General features: G+C 41.5%; 1 protein-coding gene and 1 non-coding gene across 2 annotated transcripts; both read right to left on the bottom strand.

Annotated features, from left to right (window-relative positions):
- Window positions 1-1723: 1723 nt before the first annotated feature.
- trnaf-gaa (transfer RNA phenylalanine (anticodon GAA)) lies at window positions 1724-1796 on the bottom strand. The gene has a single exon. It is a non-coding gene; the product is annotated as a tRNA-Phe (tRNA).
- A 15654-nt stretch (window positions 1797-17450) lies between these two features.
- Window positions 17451-25098, bottom strand: LOC109895512 (fibroblast growth factor 4B-like). Its single transcript, XM_020489233.2, has 3 exons — window positions 24491-25098; window positions 21678-21781; window positions 17451-20995 (listed from the first exon to the last, which is right to left on the bottom strand). The coding sequence occupies exons 1-3, from the start codon at window positions 24783-24785 to the stop codon at window positions 20819-20821; spliced, it is 576 nt and encodes a 191-aa protein (XP_020344822.1). The 5' UTR covers window positions 24786-25098; the 3' UTR covers window positions 17451-20818.
- Between the last annotated feature and the right edge of the window lie 1351 nt (window positions 25099-26449).

The raw sequence follows: 26449 nt of genomic DNA, 5'->3' as shown, positions 1-26449 counted from the left end.
ACGTTTTTGAAATTCATAACATATCATACGAAATGGATGATGGACATTCCCAAATAGTACATACAATATGAAACGTAACATATACTACATGGAGTATATTTGATATACACTGCTCAAAAAATAAAGGGAACACTTATACAACACAATGTAACTTCAAGTCAATCACACTTCTATGAAATCAAACTGTCCACTTAGGAAGCAACACTGATTGACAAATTTCACATGCTATTGTGCAAATGGAATAGACAACAGGTGGAAATTATATGCAATTAGCAAGGCACCCCCAATAAAGGAGTGGTTCTGCAGGTGGCGACCACAGACCACTTCTCAGTTCCTATGCTTTCTGGCTGATGTTTTGGTCACTTTTGAATGCTGGTGGTGCTTTCACTCTAGTGGTAGCATGAGACGGAGTCTACAACCCACACAAGTGCCTCAGGTAGTGCAGCTCATTCAGGATGGCACATCAATGCGAGCTGTGGCAATAAGGTTTGCTGTGTCTGTCAGCGTAGTGTCCAGAGCATGGAGGCGCTACTAGGAGACAGGCCAGTACATCAGGAGATGTGGAGGAGGCCGTAGGAGGGCAACAACCCAGCAGAAGGACCGCTACCTCCGCCTTTGTGCAAGGAGGAGCACTGCCAGAGCCCTGCAAAATGACCTCCAGCAGGCCACAAATGTGCATGTGTCTGCTCAAACGGTCAGAAACAGACTCCATGAGGGTGGTATGAGGGTGACGTCCACAGGTGGGGGTTGTGCTTACAGCCCAATACCGTGCAGGCCGTTTGGCATTTGCGAACACCCAGATTGGCAAATTCGCCACTGGCGCCCTGTGCTCTTCACAGATGAAAGCAGGTTCACACTGAGCAACATCCTCCAGCATGACCGGTTTGGCGGTGGGTCAGTCATGGTGTGGGGTGTCATTTCTTTGGGGGCCGCACAGCCCTCCATGTGCTCGCCAGAGGTAGCCTGACTGCCATTAGGTACCGAGATGAGATCCTCAGACCCCTTGTGAGACCATATGCTGGTGCGGTTGGCCCTGGGTTCCTCCTAATGCTAGACCTCATGTGGCTGGAGTGTGTCAGCAGTTCCTGCAAGAGGAAGGCATTGATGCTATGGACTGGCCCGTCCGTTCCCCAGACCTGAATCCAATTTAGCACATCTGGGACATCATGTCTCGCTCCATCCACCAACACCACGTTGCACCACAGACTGTCCAGGAGTTGGCGGATGCTTTAGTCCAGGTCTGGGAGGAGATCCCTCAGGAGACCATCAGCCACCTCACCAGGAGCATTCCCAGGTGTTGTAGGGAGGTCATACAGGCGCGTGAAGGCCACACACACACACACACACACACACACTACTGAGCCTCATTTTTACTTGTTTTAAGGACATTACATCAAAGTTGGATCAGCCTGTAGTGTGGTTTTCCACTCCAAATCCAGACCTCCATGGGTTGATCAATTTGGTTTCCATTGATCATTTTTGTGTGATTTTGTTCATTTCATTCATTCAGATCTAGGATGTGTTATTTTAGTGTTCCCTTTATTTTTTTGAGCAGTGTACATACAGATGGAGGAGTTGAGGAGAGTCTTTTGTCCAAACGATAATCTAACTACATTCACTTCCCACCAAATTTGACCTTTGAAACAGGGATTGAAATCTTAACCTGGCCAAAATATAGAACTCTCGCAAAAGAACAAAAAAAAGAACCAAAAAAAAGAACACTTGCCGAAACCCGGGATCGAACCAGGGACCTTTAGATCTTCAGTCTAACGCTCTCCCAACTGAGCTATTTCGGCTGCACTGTATAATTATATCACAAAATACTAGATAAACATACATCAAAACATTTTAGCATTGTTTTCTAAGGTGTGTGATTGGCTGTCCGGTGTAATTCAGTTGACTTCGGGACCATTAATATTTTCTAACAGGGAGTGAATGACAAATGCCTCCACATTAATGACATAATCACGGACACGTTCTTTTTCAAACTGCTAGAAAGACAATGCTGCCACCTGATGGTCCCCTGACAAACTCACACATAGTTTTAGTTAGAATTTTTGTTAAAATTAGGCTAACCTTTTACCGACGACAGGTACGAATAGGAGCCTTAGTTGATCTGGTCTGGAGTCTTCTTGCTAACAGACACAGGCTCTCAATATGTAATGAAAGTTCTCCAACTGCTCAGATAAAATGACCTGTTATTTAATCTATTGTCCATGAGAAGGTGGTAGTGAGCACCTCAAATTTGCACTTAACCTTCAGGATGTTGCAATATTAATGTGGTCTAACTCAACCATTCTAATAGTTATAGTTTATTTATTATATAAGTTATAGTATTGCTTACGAACACTATTTTAAAACATTCTTTGAAAACAAAGATCTCCTTTTATTTCGTTTAATCATAACTGTACTTAGGTATCATCTCTATTGCATCTTGATGTTTTATATTATCTTTTTAATTCGTGTTTTTTTTCTCCCCCTTGCTGAATTGTCCACACGTAAAAGAAATAGCAGAGGATGGTTTCGATCCATCGACCTCTGGGTTATGGGCCCAGCACGCTTCCGCTGCGCCACTCTGCTGTCTGGTGAATAAGAGATGAAATGTATGGTTTGAACAAACCTCTCACTGCTATAGCATAATAAATATAAACAAATCTAATGACAAAATGTGTATCATTAAACTAAATTAGCATTTCGCTACACTCACATTAACATCTGCTAACCATATGTAACCCATTTTTTTACATTTTATAAACTAAGACCTTTCTTAGTATGTGGTTAAACTCAAATATACTAATTGACTAATCGATAAAAACAAGGTATAATCTTTGTAAATTATATCATAAATAGTACTGATGGAGTTATGTCACACATGCAACTAACACAGACATATAGAAATGTCTGCTCTACCCAAAATTACAACCAACTAATTGCAGCATTACCACAAAAATGGAAGTGGCAAGTGGAAGGGGGAAAAAGTAAGGAACTTGTCTGTCGGCCCTGCATTAAAGACCAAAAATGGTTCAAGAAAATAAAAAAATAAAAAAATAAAAATATATACCAATTTAATTTAAGCACCCAAAAATTGACAGCTGTGCCATATACATTGCAAAACAGTTGGAAAGAGATTCGATGTACTGATTCCATGGCACATGGTTTATGAATTGAAACACAAAATGACGCTGGATTCAAAACTTAGAATTTTAAAATTATTATACAAAATTCTTGCAACCAATAGAATGTTACATGCAGTTGAAGTCTGAGGTTTACATACACCTTTTTCAAATACATTTAAACTTAGTTTTTCACAATTCCTGACATTTAATCCTAGTAAAAATTCCCTGTTTTAGGTCAGTTAGGATCACCACTTTATTTTAAGAATGTGAAATGTCAGAATAATAGTAGAGAGAGTGATTTATTTCAGCTTTTATTTATTTCATCACATTCCCAGTGGGTCAGAAGTTCACATACACTCAATTAGTATTTGGTATCATTGCCTTTAAATTGTTGAACTTGGGTCAAACATTTCAGGTAGCCTTCCACAAGCTTCCCACAACAATTGGTCCAGCATCGTTAGGGTTTGGCAAGGGTAAGGCTGTCATTGTAAATAAGAATTTGTTATTAACTGACTTGCCTAGTTAACTAAAAAAAAACAGTAATGTGAGAATATCCTTACTCTCTGTGTTTAACTTGTCATGTCTAGACTGTCTGTAAGATTATCACACTGAGAATGGGGTCAAGCAATTCAACTGTAGTCCCTCTTATTCAAAGCCATCAAATGATGCACTTGAGAATAAACTTTAACAGAACGAATCTGTGGTACTTTTACAAGAACTTCTGTCATGTGATGGCTTTTCCCTGGAGTTTGAAAATGTTTCATTTGAACAGTGAAAAAGTCAAAGGAAATACCTTCATAATTTCTGCCTAATAACAACAATGTCCATGCTGTACTCATTGGTTTGCATTGCAGTGGTTTTAAATTGCATCATTTATTGGAGGCCAAGCTCCCCTCCTCCCCTTTATACAGGAAGTGAAGGGGCTGCTGCTGGCTGAGAGGATATGATTATTGACAAAAGAATAGAAGACACAGTGCCCAGATCCCAACCCTTGTCCTCATCACAAACATGACGTAGGAGAACTTGTGCCGGTGGAGCAGGTGCTGGAGGAAGTTGGAGGTCTTATAGCTGGGGATCCCCACCGGCATGGCTGAACATACAGGACACACCTGGAGGCACACCAACCAATCAACAACCCTGTCATTACCTCACCAGTACACCAAAACAGAATGCAGTAGAATCTCTGTTGGTTTAGGATGCACTCTCATGCAGTTACGTCAACGTTGCGTAACACTTCATATCAGCACATAAAAGCTTGAGGAAATTCATACTAGGACAGTGTCCATGTTCAGACTAGGACAGTGTCCATAGTTCAGGGTATAACATAGCAGACTAACCACTTTGTTGGGATCGTTGCGGTGGTTCTCCATACAGTGTTGGGCCAGCTTCTGTTGGTCCAGATTGCGGGCTCCACAGAACATGGGCATGAAAAGTGGAATGGTTTGGAATATTGCTGCAGGCAGGGAGAAAACACACGTTTAGTAGGAGCCATAATGGATACAACATGGGTATGCATCACACACACACTTTGCCAGACACACACTGATGGATTGTTGTTGTGTGTGTGAATATAGCTCCAAAGTCTGAGGCCCAGTTTCCAGACATTAGCAGGATGCCAATCATGTCCAGCAGCACACCTGGAAGGACAGCTGGTCTGCGTGGACATGAGGGTCAGAAAGCAATGTGCTGCAGTGACATTTACGCTAGCCGAGCCACACACACACATAGAATAGGGTCCTTAACAATGTGTTCATTAACTCACTGCTTCATCAGCACCACACCAAGACAACAGGGCCTATTCACACACTACCCTCCACAGCTGACCAGGGGCAGCCCATTAGAGTCCCATCAGACTTAAGGTTGACAGGTCTCTCAGGTAGGACACAGTCTACTAGCTAATGGGAAATGGCTAATTTACAGACATGTCTATTTGAATAACTGATAAAGCTGCACACTGTACTGTAAATGTAATAGAACAGCAATGTCCTCAGGAAAAAATTCAAACATTATTTTAGCCTTGGTTTTAAAAAACTGTCAGTTTACACGGAACCCAAACCGGCTGCGCGCGTGCGCCATCGTGCATAAATGTATTTTGTCCCCCCCACACCAAACGTGATCACGACACGCAGGTTAAGATATCAAAACAAACTCTGAACCAATTACATTAATTTGGGGCCAGGTGGAAAAGCATGAAACATGTATGGCAATTTAACTAGCTAGCTTGCACTTGCTAGCTAATTTGTCCTATTTAGCTAGCTTGCTGTTGCTAGCTAATTTGTCCTGGGATATAAACATTGAGTTGTTATTTTACCTGAAATGCACAAGGTCCTGTACTCCACCAATTAATTCACACATAAAACGGTCATCTCTCCTCCTTCCAGGCTTTTTCTTCTCTTGACTTTATATTGCGATTGGCAACTTTCATAAATTAGGTACCTTACCACAATCAAGCTATTTCGTCTTTCAGTCACAGACGTGGGTATAACCAATGAGGAGATGGGAGAGGCAGGATTTGCAGCACGATGTGTGTCTGAAATAGAACTGACTTCTATTTTAGCCCTTGGCAACGCAGATGCTTGTTGGCGCGAGTGAGCAGTGCGGGTGTAATAATTGAATAACATAGATTTCTAAATTTATTTTGGAATTCTCGTGCAAGCTGTGTAGTCAGCCTGTGATGGGAGTGGTGTCTCCAGGGAGAAAACTAATCTTCTGAAATTTCATTCGTGATCTTATGCTGCCATCTATTGGAATTATTTAGCAACTGCAGTACTGAATAAATTGTATATCCTTACTAAAGTGGTAATTACTCCAAATGGCAAAATATAACATTTTCTAGTTCATCTTATCACTTACAACCGTAAAATAACAATTTAAACCATAACAAACCATGAAACAGACATAAACACCATACATTTAGTTTATTCTTTTACATTTTTAAAACTATTTATTTAGATGGGTGACATTATCTGCGAAAGTGACACCCCCTTAACATATAAACACAGACACTGGACACAGACACTAAAAATGTGTTCTTTTTCATTATAAATCTGGTAGCTCTCAAAAGAGCCTTTGCTTTGCTAAACAGTTCGTTTTCCTGAGTGTGCTGCCTGTCATCAGAGGGGTCTGTCTGCCCACCTGCCTGCCATATCATCAGAGGAGTAGATCTGTGAATAATGAAAAGTTAATCAATTATTGCCACACTTTAAGATAGAGGCCTAGTTTACATTTTAGTCATTTAGTAGATGCTGTTATCCAAAGCGACTACGGTTAAGTGCTTTGCTCAAGGTTTCGACAGATTTTTCACCTAGTCCATTCAGGGATTCGAACTAGCCACCTTTCAGTTACTGCCCAACGCGCTTAACCGCTAGATTGCAAACTACAAAATGTTAAACACAAAAAGGCAAATGGTAGTAAATAAATGTTAAACTGCTTAAATAAAATACTCTTTCTTAGAATTTTAAGACTGCCACTGTTTTGGGGAAATAGGGGTATGTATGTCTATTTCGCCAAATATCTCTCAATGTGTATATTTAAAAAAAAATCAAGTAGGACACCATATTAATCAGGATAATCTCTTCTATCTAATTATGTTAGGCAGTGTATCTCGTTGTCATCGATCGTTAGACCAAAAATAGTCCTTAGTTGCAATTCGTTTTCTACTTCCTCGTTATGCAGACATGAGCACAGTTGACACCATCGAGGTGCGTATGTTGACTTTCTACACTAGTTTTTTCTTCTTCTTCAGTTTCGTCCTAAAAACAAATTGTAGTGGTATTGTGAAAAGGGATACATTTTTTGTGCCATTTAGGCAAAATGGAATTCTAAGCATAATTCCAGTCAAAATAGGGTCTACAATCGCTCGATTCAATTAATTCGCTAGTGTTCCAGTTTAGCCAAAGTTCAATTTCCGTTTTCAGCCTTGGGTGAATTTGGACTCGTTCTATTGTCCAGCCTGCCATAGGGCGGCGCAAAATTGGCCCAGCGTTGTCCGGGTTTGGACGGTGTACTGTCGGCGATCATTGTTAATAAGAATTTGTTCTTAACTGACTTGCCTAGTTAAATAAAGGTTAAATAAATAAAAATATTTGCCATGCAATGCAGATGGATGAAGTATCGTAGCTAGATCATTAATTTCTTGCTGATTGTACAGTGGAGGATAAAAATACCTGTATGCCTATGGATGTGTAGCTAGCTATGTAGCCGATATGTGTATGGAACAGAATTGGTATACATATTAGTTCATAACCTAGCTATGAACCTCAGCTATCATAGCCAGTTGTATCAACTTCAAACCATTCAGAAGGACATTAACGAAGCCTATGGATTGTGTAGAATATAATATAACTTTGTGCCAAGGATGCAAGTCGTATATAAATGTAGTTATTACCATGCATGGGATCCCCACATTGTAGCCGGTACATTTAATATATTCACTGATCATGTACTCTACTTTGGCAAATAAAGGTGCAGTTCAGGTATGAATGTCTTTGAGATAATTGTTCAGTCATATCCAATACCAGGAGTATCAAATTCCAGTATTTGAATGATGCTGTGTCTGCATGTATGTATTACAATTATACTCTTCAACAGTGTTTACCAATCTTGGCCTGGGACATCAATGGTTACACATTGTAACTCTGCAATAAGCTAGAAACATGATTGAACTAGTTAAAGGCTGATTTGTAATTCATATATACAGAAATATTTTTTTTTTAAACAGTACACTACACTTCTTATGCATCATGTAAATACTCTAAAACCGGTTAATCTCAATATCTAATTTCCTTCATCTGCATTGATCTGATAAACACAGGATAGGTGTAGTATTTCATCAAATGAGAGACTTAATTTCAACCAGTAGAGAATGTGAAATGTTGTTACGGCTTTCTTCTGTCGAAAGAGAGGAGGACCAAAATGCAGTGGTTGGTTATCTTAAATGGTTATCTTTATACATCTTTAATAAAGATGAAAATACAAACAATATACAAAACACAAGAACCGTGAAAAACCGAAACAGCCCTATCTGGTGCAAACAAACACAGAGACAGGAACAATCACCCACGAAACACTCAAAGAATATGGCTGCCTAAATATGGTTCCCAATCAGAGACTGATAAACACCTGCCTATGATTGAGAACCACTCCAGGCAACCATAGACTTACCTAGACTACTTCACTAACCACAATCCCATAACCTACAAAAAAACCCTAGACAAAACACACCACATAAATACCCATGTCACACCCTGGCCTGACCAAAATAATAAAGAAAACACAAAATACTAAGGCCAGGGCGTGACAAATGCTTTATTGAAGGAAGTTCATTATCCAAGTGTTATAAATACATAATACATGCATTATAAATATTATCATTGTAATATTATATTATAAATACAAGTTCAAACTGAACTTCAATGCACATCTGTTGTGCATGATAAAATCAGAGGAAGAAATACGAGGTGGCGAGAGAGGTGTAAAAGACAGAAGGGGAAGGCAGCATATGAATCACAGTGGTACCATAATATTCTCTCAGTTCATCACAATTATATAATAGTGTCTCTAGTGGTGTCTCCTAAACAGCCTTGGGCTCCCAGTCGGCCCAAAGGTTATCTTAAGAGCGGGTGAGGTGGCGATGACGGTACTCGGGGTTGGCATCCTCTCTCACATCAAAACATACCTGCAGATGAGAAACAGATGAGAGAGCATGTTTAAGAGCATGTTTAAGCCTAGTGTTTTTTCTTTATTCTAACACTGTCAGTCATCAATCATCAGGAGGTGAAATGCAAAACTGACCTTGGATCATTAACTCTGGGACTACTGCATCTCTATCTGTATTTCAATGCAAAGCATCTCTTTAATAATACTTCCTGTTGACCCGACCAAGTGACCACTCACCTCTGATCATGCTGTGTCCTCTATGTAGCCAGTTCAAATGCAGGAGGGGTTCACCGACACAGCTGATATAACCTAGAGGATTTAGGGAGAAGGGGGGAGAGAGGGATGATGTGAAGGAGAGAGACTGTTATTGAAAAAATAAGGTAGTTAAAGAGACAGTGTTCAACAGGAATCTGTGTGTATGGCCTCACCTGGTGTCCACGCTAAGTGGCTGCAGAGTACTTTATGCTGAAAAACATGCACAAACACACGAGGACAAACAATATAGCGTAATTATAGAAATAATGAAGTGTCTTACTATTCTCCATGGTTGGCCCTCTTGCCTATTCTTTGAAGGTGGAAGGAGCCACAATTCAAATAAAATTGTATTAGTCACATGCGCCGAATACAACAGATGTAGACCTTACAGTGAAATGTTTACTAGCAAGCCCCTAACCAACAAATACGGAAAAGAATAAGAGATAAAAGTAACAAGTAATTAAAGAGCAGCAGTAAAATAACAACAGCGAGACTATATACATGGGGGGAACCAGTACAGAGTCAATGTGGGCACCGGTTAGTTGAGGAAGTATGTACATGTAGTTAGAGTTATTAAAGTGACTATGCATAGATGACAACAGAGAGTAGCAGTGGTGTAAAGTGGGGGAGAGGGGGGTTGCAATGCAAATAGTCTGGGTAGCCATTTGACTAAATGTTCAGGAGTCTTACGGCTTGGGGGGTAGAAGCTGTTTAGAAGCCTCTTGGACCTAGACTTGGTGCTCCGGTACCACTTGCCGTGCGGTAGCAGAGAGGACAGTCTATGACTAGGGTGGCTGGAGTCTTTGACAATTTTTAGGGCCTTCCTCTGACACTGCCTGGTATAGAGGTCCTGGATGGCAGGAAGCTTGGCCCCAGTGATGTACTGTGCCATTCGCACTACCCTCTGTAGTGCCTTGCGGTAAGAGGCCGAGCAGTTGCCATACCAGGCAGTGATGCAACCAGGATGCTCTCGATGGTGCAGCTGTAGAACCTTTTGAGGATCTGAGGACCCATGTCAAATATTTTTAGTCTCCTGATGGGGAATAGGTTTTGTCGTGCCCTCTTCATGTCTGTCTTGGTGTGCTTGGACCATGTTAGTTTGTTGGTGATGTGGACACCAAGGAACTTGAAGCTCTCAACCTGCTCCACTGCAGCCCCGTTGATGAGAATGGGGGCGTGCTCGGTCCTCTTTTTCCTGTAGTCCACAATCATCTCCTTTGTCTTGATCACTTTGAGGGAGAGGTCTCTGACCTCCTCCCTATAGGCTGTCTCATCGTTGTTGGTGATCAGGCCTACCACTGTTGTGTCAAATTGAATGATGGTGTTGGAGTCGTTCCTGGCCGTGCAGTCATGAGTGAACAGGGAGTACAGGAGGGGACTGAGCACGCACCCCTGAGAGTGGCGGATGTGTTGTTACCTACCCTTACCACCTGGGGGAGGCCTGTCAGGAAGTCCAGGATCCAGTTGCAGAGGGAGGTGTTTAGTCCCAGGTTCCTTAGGTTATTGTTGAACTTTGAGGCCATTATGATGTTGAACGCTGAGCTGTAGTCAATGAATAGCATTCTCACAATAGGTGTTCCTTTTGTCCAGGTGTGAAAAGGCAGTGTGGAGTGCAATAAAGATTGCATCATCTGTGGATCTGTTGGGGCGGTATGCAAATTGGAGTTGGTCTAGGGTTTCATGGAATGATGGTGTTGATGTGAGCCATGACCAGCCTTGCAAAGCACTTCATGACTACAGATGTGAGTGCTATGGGCCAGTAGTCATTTAGGCTGGTTATCTTAGTGTTCCTGGGCACAGGCACTATGGTGGTCTGCTTAAAACATGTTGGTATTACAGACTCAGACAGAGAGAGGTTGAAAATGTCAGTGAAGACACTTTCTGGTGGGTCAGCGCATGCTCGGAGTACACGTCCTGGTAATTCGTCTGGCCCTGCGGCCTTGTGAATGTTGACCTGTTTAAAGGTTCATACTCACATCGGCTGTAGAGAGCGTGATCACACAGTCTTCCGGAACAGCTGGTGCTCTCATGCGTGTTTCAGTGTTATTTGCCTCGAAGCGAGCATAGAAGTAGTTTAGCTCGTCTGGTAAGCTTGTGTCACTGGGCAGCTCTCGGATGTGCTTCTTTTGTAGTCTGTCATGATTTGCAAGCCCTGCCACACCCGACGGGCATCAGAACCGGTGTAGTATGATTCGATCTTAGTCCTGTATTGACGCTTTGCCTGTTTGATGGTTCGTCGGGGGATAGCGGGATTTCTTATAAGCTTCCGGGTTAGAGTCCAGCTCCTTAAAAGCGGCAATTCTAGCCTTTAGCTCAGTGCGTATGCTGCCTGTAATCCATGGCTTCTGGTTGGGGTATGTACGTACGGTCACTGTGGGGACGACGTCATCGATGCACTTATTGATGAAGCCAATGACTGATGTGGCGTACTCCTCAATGCCATCAGAGGAATCCCGGAACATATTCCAGTCTGTGCTAGCAAAACAGTCCTGTAATTTAGCATCTGCTTCATCTGGCCACTTTTTTTTATTGATCTAGTCACTGGTGCTTCCTGCTTGAATTTGAGCTTGTAAACAGGAATCAGGAGGATAGAATTATGGTCAAATTTGCCAAATGGAGGGCAAGGGAGAGCTTTGTCTGCATCTCTGTGTGTGGAGTATAGGTGGTCCAGAGTTATTTTTCTTCTGATTGCACATTTAACATGCTGATGGAAATTTGGTAAAATGGATTTAAGTTTCGCTGCATTAAATTCCCCGGCTACTACGAGCGCTGCCTCTGAGTGAGCGTTTTCTTGTTTGCTTATGGCGGAATACAGCTCCTTCAATGAGCCAGCCTCTGACTGTGGTGGTATGTAAACAGCTACGAAGAATACGAATGAAAACTCTCTTGGTAGGTAGTGTGGTCTACAGCTTATCATGAGATATTCTACATCAGGCGAGCAATAGCTCGAGACTTCCTTAGATATTGTGCACCCGCTGTTATTTACAAAAATACATAGTCTGCCGCCCCTTGTCTTACCAGACGCTGCTGTTCCATGCTGCCGGTACATCGTATAACTAGCCAGCTGTATGTTGATATTGTCTTCGTTCACCCACGACTCCGTGAAGCATAAGATGTTGCAGTTTTTAATGTCCCATTGGTAGTTTAATCTTCCACATAACTCGTCAATTTTATTCTCCAAGGATTGCACATTTGCTAGCAGAATGGATGGAAGTGGGGGTTTATTCGATCGCCTACGAATTCTCAGAAGGCAGCCCGCTCTTCGGCCCCTCATTCTCAGCCTCCTCTTCACGCAGATCACGGGGATGAGGGCCTGTTCCCAAGTAAGCAGTATATCCTTTGCGTCGGGCTCGTCAGAGTCATGAAAGGGAAACAAGGATTCTGCTCATCCGTGGTGAGTAATCACAGTCCTGATGTTTAGAAGTTATTTTCGGTAGCGGCAACATTATGTACAAAATAAGTACAAAAATAAGTTACAAACAAAAAACACAATCGGCTGGGGGCACGTAAAATGTCTGCCTTCTTCTCCAGCTCCATCTTATACACCAGAGCCTGCCCACTTGAGCCTGCTTACTGCACAACAAAATCCATCAAACAGATTTATACATGAGTGTGTAGGTGTGGGTTCTGGGGTGTCCAATTGTTCTACATTAAAATAGCCTGTTTTGTTTTTGTACAGACACCACACCCTTACCTAAACAGCACCCTCACCTGAGAAGTAGAAATCAAAGGGAGAGAAATTGGGAATTGAGTAACTGTAGTTGACATAGCTAAGTAAATGGTACAATACTCTTACTGCATTGCGGATTGCTCTTAAAAGAGGCTTTGGTTGTGCATAGTGTAGTCTATGGTGTTGTCAGGGAACAGCACCCTCTTTGAAGAAGTAGGAGGTGAAGATCTCCCGCACACGGATTGCCTCTCTTGCTTCATTGTTGGACCCCATCCTTGAAACATCCTGCAGAGCAGCAGACTTCTCCTCTGGTACACACCGGCGAGCTGCAGATCCCCTCCTGGTCCTCGTGTCCATCCTCATAAAGTTACGCAGGACACTCCTGAGTTCCTCCAGGAGGCAGTCCCAGATGGCCCTGGTCACCCAACCTTGCAGTGCCCTACACGGTAACTAGGCAATCATTTTGAAGGAAATCTCCAGTGACAAGGTATCTGTAGGAATATGGAAGATAATGTCATTATTAGACTTATCGTACATCATGAGGTCATTGTGGATTACTGAAGTATAATATCCCTTATAACAAATCATGATAACATTGGATTGATAGATGCATGTGCAAACACATGTGCATGTGTAGCATGTGACAATAGCAGGATCATATCAAGGATAGCATCACAAATGTATACATAAATACCACTTGAAGCATGATGATGAGTTGATCATTTGAATCAGCTGTACAGTGCTAAAGTAAAAGCAAAAAATGTGCACCCTTGAGTCCCCAGGACCAGGACTGAGAACCACTGCTCTTCATTGCGACCTCTTCATCTGCAGACAGGCTTTCACAGCTCTCTATATCTGAGGGCAGAAAACCTTACAAGAAACAGACTTCAGTATACTCAAAATTAGACCGCACTGAATATTATGTTACTTTTATATCTGTCCTCACTTCTAGGGACTGGAACTACACCAAAGTACCTGCCCTATCCAGAATAGCCTACTCTCTCACTTTGACAGTTGGGGATGCTATCCTTTCACCCTCCTCCATGGCTGTTAGCTGGCTACCTACAAATGCATTTGGAGTTTTTTTTTCAACAGTGATAAATACACCAATATAGCTAACTAATATTAAGTTAGGTAGCTGGGGATATTTAATTCACTTAGCTAGCTATCTATACAGTATGTAAAGTTGGCTAGATAGTTAACTAGCTATGTTAGCAGCTAATTTGAGTTAGTCTGCACTGTAGCTAGTTAGCTAATAACACTTTTTTTTTTTTTTACATATTCGAAATGCATTTACTTACTTCAATAGGTTCTCCCAGCCATGTGGACAATTGGAAACAGGGCAGCAAATTTTGTTTGTCACCAGAGCCTTTTAGAGCATATTACTATTGAACTATTTACCCATTTGAATAACCAGACCTTCATACAAACTTGCTATGCTGAATTCTTGACTCACATTCGAATGTGCTGCCATATGCTGCCAGCACGCCCACAAGCGAGCCACTCTGGGCAGCCTAAGCAGCACGAGGCAATTTACCATGTGCTAGTGAACACGAGATGTAAGTCAGTTGGCGTGCCTCGACCAATGGCCTCCTTAACAATAGTGAATTGAAGGCCTGCACGGCAATCCGGTGCTGTGACCTGATGGTGACATTTGAAAGAACGCCTTTATGCTTTGGATGAAGGCGTCGCACTGCCTGAGTCACAGTTAAACTAGGCTCTCTTTGCCAGGCCAACTGTCTGGTGAAAGACTTTAGAAAAATGGTGTCATGCTCAAATGAATGCATGGCTTCTGTGTGATGCAGTGCAGAGGATGTGACATTCATAGGCCTACTGATGTACAGTACGATTGACCTATGTGGTCATCCTGATGTCACATCAAATGAGAGTTGATTGCTCTGCTAATGCACTCACTGGCAGGCAACATCCATCTGCCATTATACATACATTGTAGTTTTATTGTAGCATAGGATAACATAGGATAGGATAACCTCCAATGTTTCTGCTGAAATGGTGACCATCGGCTCCATGATTACAGGCCAATGGTCCATGTCATTTCCTAAATGCCCCAGTACAGAAAGCATTACACAGCATGGAAGTGAAAGGGGGGGGAGTCTTTTCAGCACCTTTTGAAGTAACTTGACTTTATAGGAAAACATCTGGAGGATCTCAAATAGACACTTCACAGCTGGCCCTACAAAGAGAGTATGGGGTACAAACACCCTCTCTAAGTACCCCTTTACTCCCTTTGGCCCAGACCCCCAGGCAGATCAGCTGATATGAGTCAAAAACGTACCTCAATCCCATTATCTGAAATGACAAATCAAGAAGATTTAAATACAGCTCGTTTGTAACTGACTTTTTCTTTCTCATGCTTAAGTAAATGCTTAAGGTAGGATGGGAAAAAAGCAGTTTAATTAAAAAACAAGCAGTATTTTTGTCTTCTCGATTTGCCATTTCGGATAATGGGATAATTAGGAATACAGCAACATCTTCCATCCCTGGATTGAAGTACGTTTTCGAGCCATATCCTGCGCTCGTCACCGCGGTGCAAACATGGGTGGAGTGCATTTCGACTTGAAGAAAAGTACTGAACTTCAAGTCGGGTTTTGGCTAATTCAATCCATAGATTTAGCCATTTAGAACAAAAAGATTACTCAGTCAGTGTCGTAGTACATTTTAAGTGAGACACTATCAAGGTTTTAATAACTGTGTTACACTGAAACATTATGTGATATAAAAATATGTCTCTGAAATGGGCAGCAGTGTGACACGCCTTGGCTCTGATGCCCTCCCGTGTGCCAAGTTCTGCCAAACACACTGTTTGCCAAAGATGCTGCCTACTATCATGGCTGAATAAAGCTAAACCAAGGGTAACACTGAGGAGCCAGTCACCTGATAGTACACCAGGTGTTTATTAGCACAAACAGTTGTTTGCATGTGGTTTTGGCCAGGTGTGGCTATTTGAATATCCTTGCCTGGCTGATGTGCTTCAGCGCCTCGCCTCGCTGTTTTGTTTTGCTTTGCTCTGTCTGAGCCAATTAAAAGTGACATAGTGCCATAGATCAAAACTCCCCTCATTTCTTGAGAGAAGCTAGTCAATCCGAAGCATCTATATTGTGGTTGAATAGCAGGGAATAACCTTAGTAAATGAAAACAACCACCAGAAGCATTCCCATTGCATCCTCTCTGTTCTGCGCTTATGAGGGATAGCCCCACACAATCTCATTTTGTTTTGAAAGTAGGGAACAATTGAGCCCAGAGTCGCTTCATCCATCTCCTTTCATTGCCCCTTTTCCCCAGAGATGATCCAGCCTCACTGGCGTTAAAGACTCAGGCTTCCGTTGTGTTTGCCGGCTGGATAAAGCAGCAAAACCCTATAAGCTGGGGCTTAGGAGGTGCGATACTCATGGAATCCAGGGACTCTGTGAGGGGGCCTAGATAACTAAGTGCTCAAGGTGCCCCTGCCAGTCAGCAACACTCCTGGCCCCATCCCACTGCAGCATGTTTTGATCTTTACAACTGGTATCTACACGGATGGCTTTGGACACTGTTGATGATCTTGGAGTTACAAATACTGATGTGTGTGTATAATGTGTATGTTGGGGGTGCATGCGTGCAGGTGTCAGTCTTAAATAGCTTTTGGCCGTGAAAAACGTCATTTGTGGAGATTGCCTGTACCGTTCACAATTCTGCATGTTCACTTTTATTTTGCGTTTTTGCAAACAACATTTTTTGTTTTGCTGTTTGTTTCACAAATACTTTGATATTCTACCTCATATCACATGCCTTGTGTCAGTTCCCCAGTGCTGAAACCCCTAGTATCCACTGAACTCTGTTAGGGCAGTGTGGCAGAGGGACGAAATCACATTGGAAACGGGCTGCTTTCATTCTACCTCGCTGGAATCCTCTTAACACCTTGCTGCCTATTTACATAGGACCATCGAACAACCGTTCGAATCAAATCAAATTGTATTTGTCACATGCGCCGAATACAACAGGTGTAGACCTTACAGTAAAATGCTTACTTTACAAGCCCTTACAAGCCCATGTTTCGTACCCATCTCTGTTGGCGAACACATCGTTGCGGGTTTTCCTGGCTGTCTCTGTGTAGTCTTTTGTGTTCTACAGAACTTGAAAGGCACATCTGAAATAGAAAGACGTGTTGGCCCATGGGGTGGATGGATGATTATTTGGTTGACAGACAATAGAGACAAGGCATATAGATGGAGTGTAGCCAGTATTTTTAGGGATAGTTTTACAATCCATAAACATTGTAACGCCTCAGTTTACTTGAGCAGAAAGCTGTCATTCTTTCAGGCAAAGACAAGGCTCCATTTAGCTCGAGCTACCCAGTGGACAGAAATACATGTGTATTGAGTGGCCACACCTGTCTCACTCTTCCAAGGCCATTTTTCTTTGAGGGATTTATCAAAATGGACAGTTCAACAAAGGAATAACTTGGAATTATACACAACTTGACTCTCCTCTCCTCAGTTTGACAAATATATTTCTGGTTTCTCTATCGAATAATGTGTATTGTAGTACGATAGATCAAATGGAATTTGATGTAACAGTTTGAAATTCTGTGAGTTAGAGAACCATTGGATTTCTGAACTCCTATGTAATCACACTTCTTTCTAAACCATTCAGTCAAATTATTGTACAATTGATGTTGTCAGAGACCAGTATTAGTATGTGAAGACTTGTACCATCAAGGGTTCAGACATGAAAGAGTCATTTTACAACATTGGGAGTTTTATTAACTTTAAGTTAGGCATTAGTCATGTGCACAGCACATACATCAAGATATTCAACAAGATCTGTATAAAACTACAGATAATATCTAGTAAATATATATATTTTTAAAGACAATGGAAACAAGAGTAACAAGACCTCACGACTCAAAGACACTTGTTACTTGAGACCCAAGAGCCCTCCCCTGGATGCAGAAACAGCACGGCAATGGAAGAGATAAGCACCCATAGAAGAAGATAGACAATGAACATTTTAAACACTGAAACATGCTCGTTGTTCTGCATATTACGCTATTGTCTCTGTCGCATCAGGGATAGATTAAATGTCTGAACAATTGTTCAAACTGTCTTGTCTATGAGGTGCACATTTCGGGAACATTGTGTCGTGTTGCTTGTACACTTGCCGTATAAGCAAATGAGGTGACTCTCCTGGGGTTGGAACAGGGTTGAAGGGAGAGGTCACAGAATATTTGCCAGTGGCTTCTCAGTCTTTTGTAAACATTATGGTGACCCATGCAAAACAGTCTAATTGGGGAACGTTTGGCACAGCTGTGGCAAAGGAAAATAGTTATGAGATTGGCAGTGCAGCCTGGTGTCTCGGGTGACTAAATAATATTAACAACAGGGGTTTGAGCATCCAGGTCATACGTGACAATATTAAGTCAGGTACAGCGTTGGCTAGCTCTTTGACTAGTCAGTCTCAGGAGCTGGATGGTATGCAAGAGCATCATAGTCTTGACTCGTTTTGGCTGCCATGTGCTCGTGTCTTTTTGAAGGGGAAGACGGGATCCGGGATAGGGTTGTTTTGCGGGAGACATAGACTTCCACAGCAGGTGTTTAGACATGGACACAGAGAGTTCACCAACAACACCCTGAGATATTTGCTGGCGCTCCAGCCATTCTATTATTTACTACTAGCCAGTGATGTCTTTTCCCTTGACTGCATTTAGCAAAGCTATTTGCTGTGTCAAAGTTACGCCTCATTAGATTTCTCAGGATTTGGACGCTAATTGTTACTATTGTTCTATTGAATATAAAACAATGGGCCTTCGCTTCCAGTTTGAGTTGTCTAAAATCAGTACTGTTACATTGTAAACTGCCACGGTGTGTGGAATGTTGAACCTGAGATGGAACCCTCTCAGACGAGAATGAACACCATCGTACAATCTAGAACTATTCTAATAGTCCCAGTCGGTATTAGATAGAACGTTGCAGCCCCGCCCACTTGTGGGGAAAACAACCGGTGGTGACATAGGTTGACCTATTGCCTCAGAGTAAATACTCTACATTTTCAAACGCAATTTTCTTGTTGTCCGCTTGTTTTAGTCCATTACAAAACTGCATTTAAGAACAACATGCCTCAAGATAACTTTTCAACACTCAATACTTTGAAAAAATGTAATATTGTAGGTCATCCCTTGTGCCACTTTTCGTGACAGTGCTTGCAGCCACGTGAGTGAGTGCTAGCTAGCGAACGTTAGCCAAGACCAACAACACAAAGAAACGGACTATACAGCTACAAGTAGTGAGTGGAGTTACAAACAGACTATACTAATCAAGTTTAAGGTCTTACCTGTGATGAAATGTTTTCCACACACATAGCTACGAGTAGCCTACCTGGACAACGGGTCCCCACATTTCCCACTCTCCAACGCCAAATAGCCTGAAGCCACAGCACAGGGCTCTTCTCGCAGGCTCTATTTCCCTACATGGGAGCATTGCGAACCATAGGTCAGGGCCTTTGGCCTGGTTACATTGAACAACACAGCGGCTTTTCAGCAATGTTTTGTTATTTCTGTATGGCAAAAAACAGTTGCCTCTTTTACAATGGCGGTCAATAGGAAAGAATGATGGTTTTCCCCAATTTGTGGCTGTGGCTGAGGGAATTCCTTATTATTACGTGAATACCGACTGGGATTATAGAGAGAGAGACACCCTCTGGCATGGGCCATCTCCCGGTCAAACCCCTTCGTCTGTGAATGAATGTTCCCAAAGGCGGAAAAACAGACTTTGAAGCAGCATCGCTATGCTCTGCCAGTTACCAGGGGTTATATTTACAAAATATATAAAGAAAAATATAGGGTTACTGGTTAAGCATATAGTGCAGTCTAACAGCTGTCTGTAAATATTCCCACCATGATCATCCTTTCTAAAAGTAAATCACAGGGTAAAGATAGCCCAAACGTGACATGGCGCAACTGGGACGAAATGGCTGCCTGAACTTCTGCCTATGGCATGGGGCTCTGAGAAGAGATTGGGGCTAATCTAAAACTGGTTCAATAGAATTACTTCAGGACAAACTCTAGAAAAGTTTTTTTTGGGGGGGTGGGGTTTGTTGAATATGTGAGATAGAGGATAGATAACAAGGAAAGTGGGGGCAATGGGAAGAAATGGGTGGCGATACATGTCCCCAAAAATAATGTATAGCCTTTCGGTGTACCAACTGGGGGAAAACATAACCTTTTAACAATCCTTACATTATCTTGCCTTCTTCTTTTTGCACTCAGCGAGGAGCTCTGATGCTGAACTTGCGATGATTTCAATGAATCCTTTTGAGATCCATATATTTTCCATACTGCTGAGGACTTTGAGTTTTTTACTTCCCCATTTTAAAAGTTGTATGTTAAAGAGCCATGGCTATGGTTTCTGCCTTGTGTGTCAGCACACTGACCTTGCCATTAAACTCTCAAATTCTCTGCTTATACAATGTCAAGAAGATGCCTCTCTCTACCCAGAGTCTTATAGATGTGACAAAGATTGACTGCAGAAAAGTTCAAAGTTCAACCACCTGGCAGAGCTAAAAACAGATTTGAGAGGGTAAGGACTTCAACGTGGCTCTTTCTGTAACCAGTAGCAAGCTGATACTGTTTCAATTAGACTCCAAAGCCATACAAAGAGTCCTGCCATTGGACAATTGCTTCTGCTTCTAAAACCAATAATTTGATCTAATTTCACTTGTTTGAACTTCGGTCTAAGACTTTAAAGTTATTTCCATAGAAGAAAAAGAATATAAAAGTATCCTTTGCTCTGTCGCTGTAGAATATTTTGTCTATAAACAGTGCAAAGAAAACCATAATTATACAAAGGAATCTCACTTACCCAAACACTTAATAGCAGCAGACTTCTGATAAATTAAAAAACTTAAATAAATGTGTTGATTTCTGAAATTCCCCCTCATGTGAGGACCTGTTTCCCCCCAAATACAAAATTGTTGTACATAATAAATAAACTGATATACAAACGTATACATACAATTTCAACAGGATGATACACTCAGTCTTGCATAAAACTCCAGTTGAAAGTGTATCATTTTGAGTCCCCCTCACCCCACCTTATTGAGGTTAAGTCTATTTCTGAGTGACTCAGATTCTCGGCAAGAAATGCGTCACTGTCATGGCTGGTGACACTCGGTTTCCTCTTTTTGTTTTACCAGTCTTGCTTAGTCCAATGTACATCGTCGGGTATGCCACCGATTCGTAAGCATTGTAATTATTTGCCAGGAGAGTTTCTTTGAATTTGCAGTCGTTGTTGTAATGAACCTAAAAACAGAGAAGATTAGAAAGATGTTTAATTATAGGCTATATGTTTAGTGTGAGCAGTATAATGGCATAGACGTGACCTACTTTGTGGATATTGAAACTTGACAAAATATTTTATTATGTCTCTTAACAGTTATATTCCATATATCCTTAATGAATGACATAGGGGTAGGCTAGTCCATTAGACTGCTTGGTTTTGTCTTTGATGTTGATGCTTTTGTGTGGTATGGATAACCGGGGCAGGTGAAAAAAACGATTCTGTAAGAGCCGCAATCCAACTATTTAACTAACCCATCAAGAACATTAATGAATGTGCTGTGTTGTGGGGTCTATAGGCCGTGTGTGTACGTCGTCTTTTTTGGCCAGTTCATCTTTACTCTGGGGAAGGACAGTAGGTGCATGTGGTGGCTGGCAATGCTAAGAATGGAATGTGCAGTCTGAATGATCTACTGCGCTACCGTTCCTGGGTTTATCCGGCCCACAATGAAAACACGGCCAGGCACTGGAAGCATGCCATAACCTAGCCCAACAACGTGACACGGAAAGGAGCTGTCGGGGGTGCTGTGGTGGATGTAGCAGAGGAAGTGGTTGCTACAGCTCAAGTGGTGGCATGTCATCGAGTAGGCTACGGATAAGAGCATCAACCGGCGGAAATCAACCGTAAATCCTCTCGTGCACTCACAGATCCGTACAGCTTCCCTTTGCTGTTCATGGCCACGAATAGACCGCGTTGGACGCCAAAGATTGTCACAACTCCTCTCTCTACTGGAGATATCTCAAGGAGACCTGGAAAGAAGAAAACAAATAGTCTTGTATGTGGTTCACATGCAACTAACTTCACATCACGGCGCCAGTTGATTTCACTCATGTCTGGAGACAGAAACAAAGGTTCAAATTGCGCAAGCATGCATCCTCCAAGAAAGAGGCTTGTACTCACTGTCAATTTAGAAGCCTTTGTTAAGGCCTAAAGTGCACGTGATATAAAACACCAAATATCAGCTGGTATAGTGTAATATATAATTAAATATTCACTATTAGCAATTGTGAATATTAAATATTCAATGCAATTCAACAATAAAGTACTGTATTGCTGTTCCGCTATGTATTACCTGCAGCATACTGTGAATTATTGTGCATTGTGGAGAAATATTGTGGGAGGAAAATGAAGCGCTGGCTCATTAACATATTTGAAGGCTGTTGTGGCTATATTTGTTGCATCTGATAGCGAGAGTCGTGTACCAATTTAAATGATATGTGGTCGTAGTTCCCTAACAATGAAATGTATATAGGGAACAGATCAGAGTGGTAACGGGTCTTAAACCTTTTAATGGTTGAATATTTACCCATGTCCATTTGACCTGTTTTGACCTCTAATCACGACCAGTTTGGAAGCCTTTGTTTAGGCCTCTAGAAGTGCAAGTGATAGAAAACACCAAGTATTCATTAATATGCAAATGCATACAGCCAACTTGCTTGCTCTAATCCCTTGTAAAATACTGTCTAAATACTTGTTTTACAGTTTAATAGTCACTTTTAACGTATTGCACTGTGACGCATTGCTCTGGCATCAAGTTACCATGAATATCTCAGTATTGGTGTGGCAGGGTAGCCTGGTGGTTAGAGAGTTGGTCCAGTACACGAAAGGTTGCTAGATCGAATCCCCGAGCTGACAAGGTAAAAAATCTGTCGTTCTACCCCTGAACAAGGCAGTTAACCCGCTGTTCCTAGGCCGTCATTGTAAATAAGAATTTGTTCTTAACTGACTTGCCTAGTTAAATAAAGGTTAAAAATACAAAATTGTATTGGCACTATCCAGAGATAGTCTGAGAATTATCGTAACTACAACAACATTTTCAGTAATGGTTACAGAAACATTTGACTTGCTATGACTTTTTCCTTGTTATCAACCTTGGTTGAATGCACTGACTGTAAGTTGTTAAGGACAAAAGCACCGCTAAATGAACAGAATGTCAAAAATAAAAACTTGCAAAGAACACTATGTCGCTGCATTGGTAATTACAGTAATATACTGTAAAGTGCAAGTGATATACTGTAAAGTATATTACAGTAACATTTGCGGTACAGTAAAATGGATTACCATAAGATTGATAACAGTAGCTGCACTGTAAAATAAATTAGAGTAACCTACCAGCCAATTGCTGCCAGTAAGTTACTGAACATGTTACAGGAAATGTTTGACAGTGCATTAACAAACATTGGCATATTTTTTTAAGGTCAATCAAGCAGCCTATGGACCTCTGATGCTGTTCTTGTGCTTTTTTTTATTTATTAAAGGTGTCCTAACTGAACCATCATATGTCACCTTATGTCCAATTTAAGTCCTCACTTGAGCTTTAGGTCCTGGACTTTTGAGGCCAGAATGGTGTCTGACTCCTTTTTTAACGTTTTCTTTTATGGCGACTGGAGCTGTTCAAACAGAACCTATGTAATGTATCTCCCTTGAATTTTATGCCATGTCTCAAAATAGGCCAAGGGAACACAAAACAACCTTAAAGTTCACAGGCAGACCTTGTCGATATAGGCGATAGGGGCGTATTTGTCACATTATATCGTTGAAGATACCGGTTCATATTTGCAATGACAACTGTTAGACAAATACATGCTTGTTATTCTTTGTGTCTGCAAATGTAATTGAATATGACTTTGTCTCGAGCGGACATTCATTTGAGACGCAAGGCCAAGAGGTTAATTTACCGTAACAGATGGGTTTATCTCCGTCCTAACGTTAGGACGTATTGGACATTGGCTTGGTTCCTAGAAATCTCTGATTTCAGACACTGGTTTCAGAGTGGAAAGCACCCACACGTCATTTTTAGCCTCCAGATGTTCCAACGCATGCCCACCTTATTCGCTCCTTTGACACTTATGCCTATTTATTTAATAGGAGCATCGCTTTTTTAGCTAGCTAGCATAGCACTGCATGTCACGGATGCCACACAGACAACGTGTTTCATCAGCAGTGAAATAAGAGGCACATTCTAATCCTGCAATCAAGTCATATCTATTCCACTTTCAAATGAAGCACATTGGTGAGGCATTTCAAACAGTTCCAAGATACCCCTGCCCCGACACTGACACTATTACATAATATGCCATATATTCATATCGCGATAATATGTTTATGAAGACACAATCTAGCAGTCTCTTCAAATAAGTATAGGCTAATTGGAATACAAGTGGCACATAAAAACGTGTTTTTATACATATAACAAAAAAAAACATTTGCCTAAGTCACTAAAGTTATTTAGAATTGATTGCATGAAATATGTTATGATATATTAAATATTTGTATTTCATTTTATGAATAGCCTAGGCCTATTCTAATACCAATGGCTCGCACGGGAACGGGATAAGTGCATGGAATGACCAGGCAGGCCAGAGATCAGGTTGGGAATGCCAGCACAAGAGGCGCATGCAACTAATGCCAGAAGGCAATCTTATGCATAAAAGTGCAAATAATCATTTTGAACTTACTGTAACGGTTTTCATTGTGCACCCCTGTTATTCTCCCATCGGGTGAAACTTGAATATGAAACCCAATTCCTACGTTGCAATAAAGGCGTCGTAGCCGTTTAATGCCCATAAGATAGTCGCTGTCCCGGTTTATCTCTCTTTTCTCCCCAGGGATCCGAGCCAAGGACCGCGAGTACAGTGTCTCCCAGCGTCGTTCCACCGTGTCATTCAGCCTGCCAGTGAAGGGGGCACAACGCACCAAACTAGTCATCAGTCCCAAGACCAATATTGGTAAGAAGGCCGATTGAAAGGCCATCCTTACCAACACTGCAGTAGCCTACAGTGTTTGTTGAGGGAGTTTAGGGGACTAAAAATATCACCCCTGTGCCGGCCTTTACCTTGAATTCCGAATAAGACAAAATGAACGAATGAAAAAAAGCAACGAAAGAAGCTCATTCCAAGACAAAGATGACGAGTTCCGTTTGGTGCGACATCAATTCTTGCTTGGTTTAACTGTCCTCTCCGAGGTAACGTGTATAGATTCGAGTCGAACTTGTCCAAGGATAAGTTGAGAAGCGTTGGCCGTCTAGGCAAGCGCAGCTCAGCCATGCCGCTTTTCCCTCGCCGACGATATTTATATCTTCTGCGAAATTACATCACGCAATACCTACTGCATCACGGGACAGTATTCTAAGCCACTCTAAACAGACGGATCCCTCATAATGTACATGCTGTGCCAAGGGTGGGGAGGGAGGGGGGGCGTTTAACGAATGTCAAAACTAGACTTGCCCGGATAACAAAACAACATTTGCCAGTGTACACTCATATTGAAACGAGCAAGACTGCGGGAAGTTGTCTATACAAATAATGCCCTTATCAAATAGTGAAAATTAGAATAAAGACTTTGTAATAGGGTTTCATTGTGTAAAGCTTCTTTCATTTATTGGACTGAAATTAAATAATTTATGTATGGGAGGATGTAAAATAGGAAATAGCCAAGTTTACAGACTACGGTGTCAGACAGGAGACAGTTCTATAACTGAACAATAACAGGAAAAACAAAAGTTGAATTCAACGAATTGGAAACACTAATTTAAGACTGACACACACAAAAAATGACCCCGGTTCTTAAAGAGAACAATGGTGAGACTAAATATAATATGAAAAAGCATGATAAGTAGATGCTCCGGCTGATAATCTGCACAGTGAAGATAGTGACACAGAAAAGCTATTCACGACTATTTAAGTTTGTATTGCCTACCTTGTGGAGGATATCGCGACAATACCATTAAGCTATTGCTGGCTCTAACTCTGTCAAAATTCTGAAGTTATAATAACATCAATAAAGTAGTATACTATAACATAACATCACTGATAATGATAAACAATTATTACTCAATTTACGAATTAATTTGCAGTGCCAATGCTTCATTAGGCAAAAGATCATTTTGAGAATGTGGACAATGAAGCATTTTTGATAGGGGTCAATGTGGTTTAATGTGGTGTTACATAGACAATATCAGTGTCCCAAAGCAATGAACGTGTGTTTTTCTTATTTTCAGTTACTGCTTTCGTCTGTGTCCAAATAATGGCCAAATTCCATCAGTGACATGCATGAACTGTCTACTATAAGTCACCAATTTGCTTCTACACGACTTAAGTTACTTACATCTCTACACGTTGGTGAAATTGATTGGGGAAACAACATTTTCATTAGGCTAGTCAAAACTGTTAGGTCAAATAATTTGCAACTTCAATGGCACTGGTGCCATATAGGGTTGTCAACAGTAAGTACTCTACTTCTTCTCTGATAAGAAAAAAATATTTTTTTGCCTTTTCGGGTATCTCTTGGAAATCATTGGTGGGTTTACAGGCGCCCTTTTGTGGACCCTGAACCTCCCCGTCACAAGTTGATTCTCATGAAAACTTTTTCTCATGTTCACGTTTGGGTAATCCTCAATATATAGGCTAATAACATTC

The sequence above is a fragment of the Oncorhynchus kisutch genome, linkage group LG8 (assembly GCF_002021735.2).
Source record: "Oncorhynchus kisutch isolate 150728-3 linkage group LG8, Okis_V2, whole genome shotgun sequence".
Lineage (NCBI taxonomy): Eukaryota > Metazoa > Chordata > Actinopteri > Salmoniformes > Salmonidae > Oncorhynchus > Oncorhynchus kisutch.
This window is presented reverse-complemented; position numbering and strand designations above follow the sequence as displayed.

Excerpts from the sequence above, each read along its gene's own strand:
- LOC109895512 (XM_020489233.2), bottom strand. The coding sequence starts at position 24,785 with ATGGCCTTTCAATCGGCCTTCTTACCAATATTGGTCTTGGGACTGATG. Across the intron at positions 21,782-24,490 it reads GCACAATGAAAACCGTTACA|GTCTCCTTGAGATATCTCCA; the intron begins GTAAGTTCAAAA and ends TCTTCTTTCCAG. Across the intron at positions 20,996-21,677 it reads AAGGGAAGCTGTACGGATCT|GTTCATTACAACAACGACTG; the intron begins GTGAGTGCACGA and ends CTCTGTTTTTAG.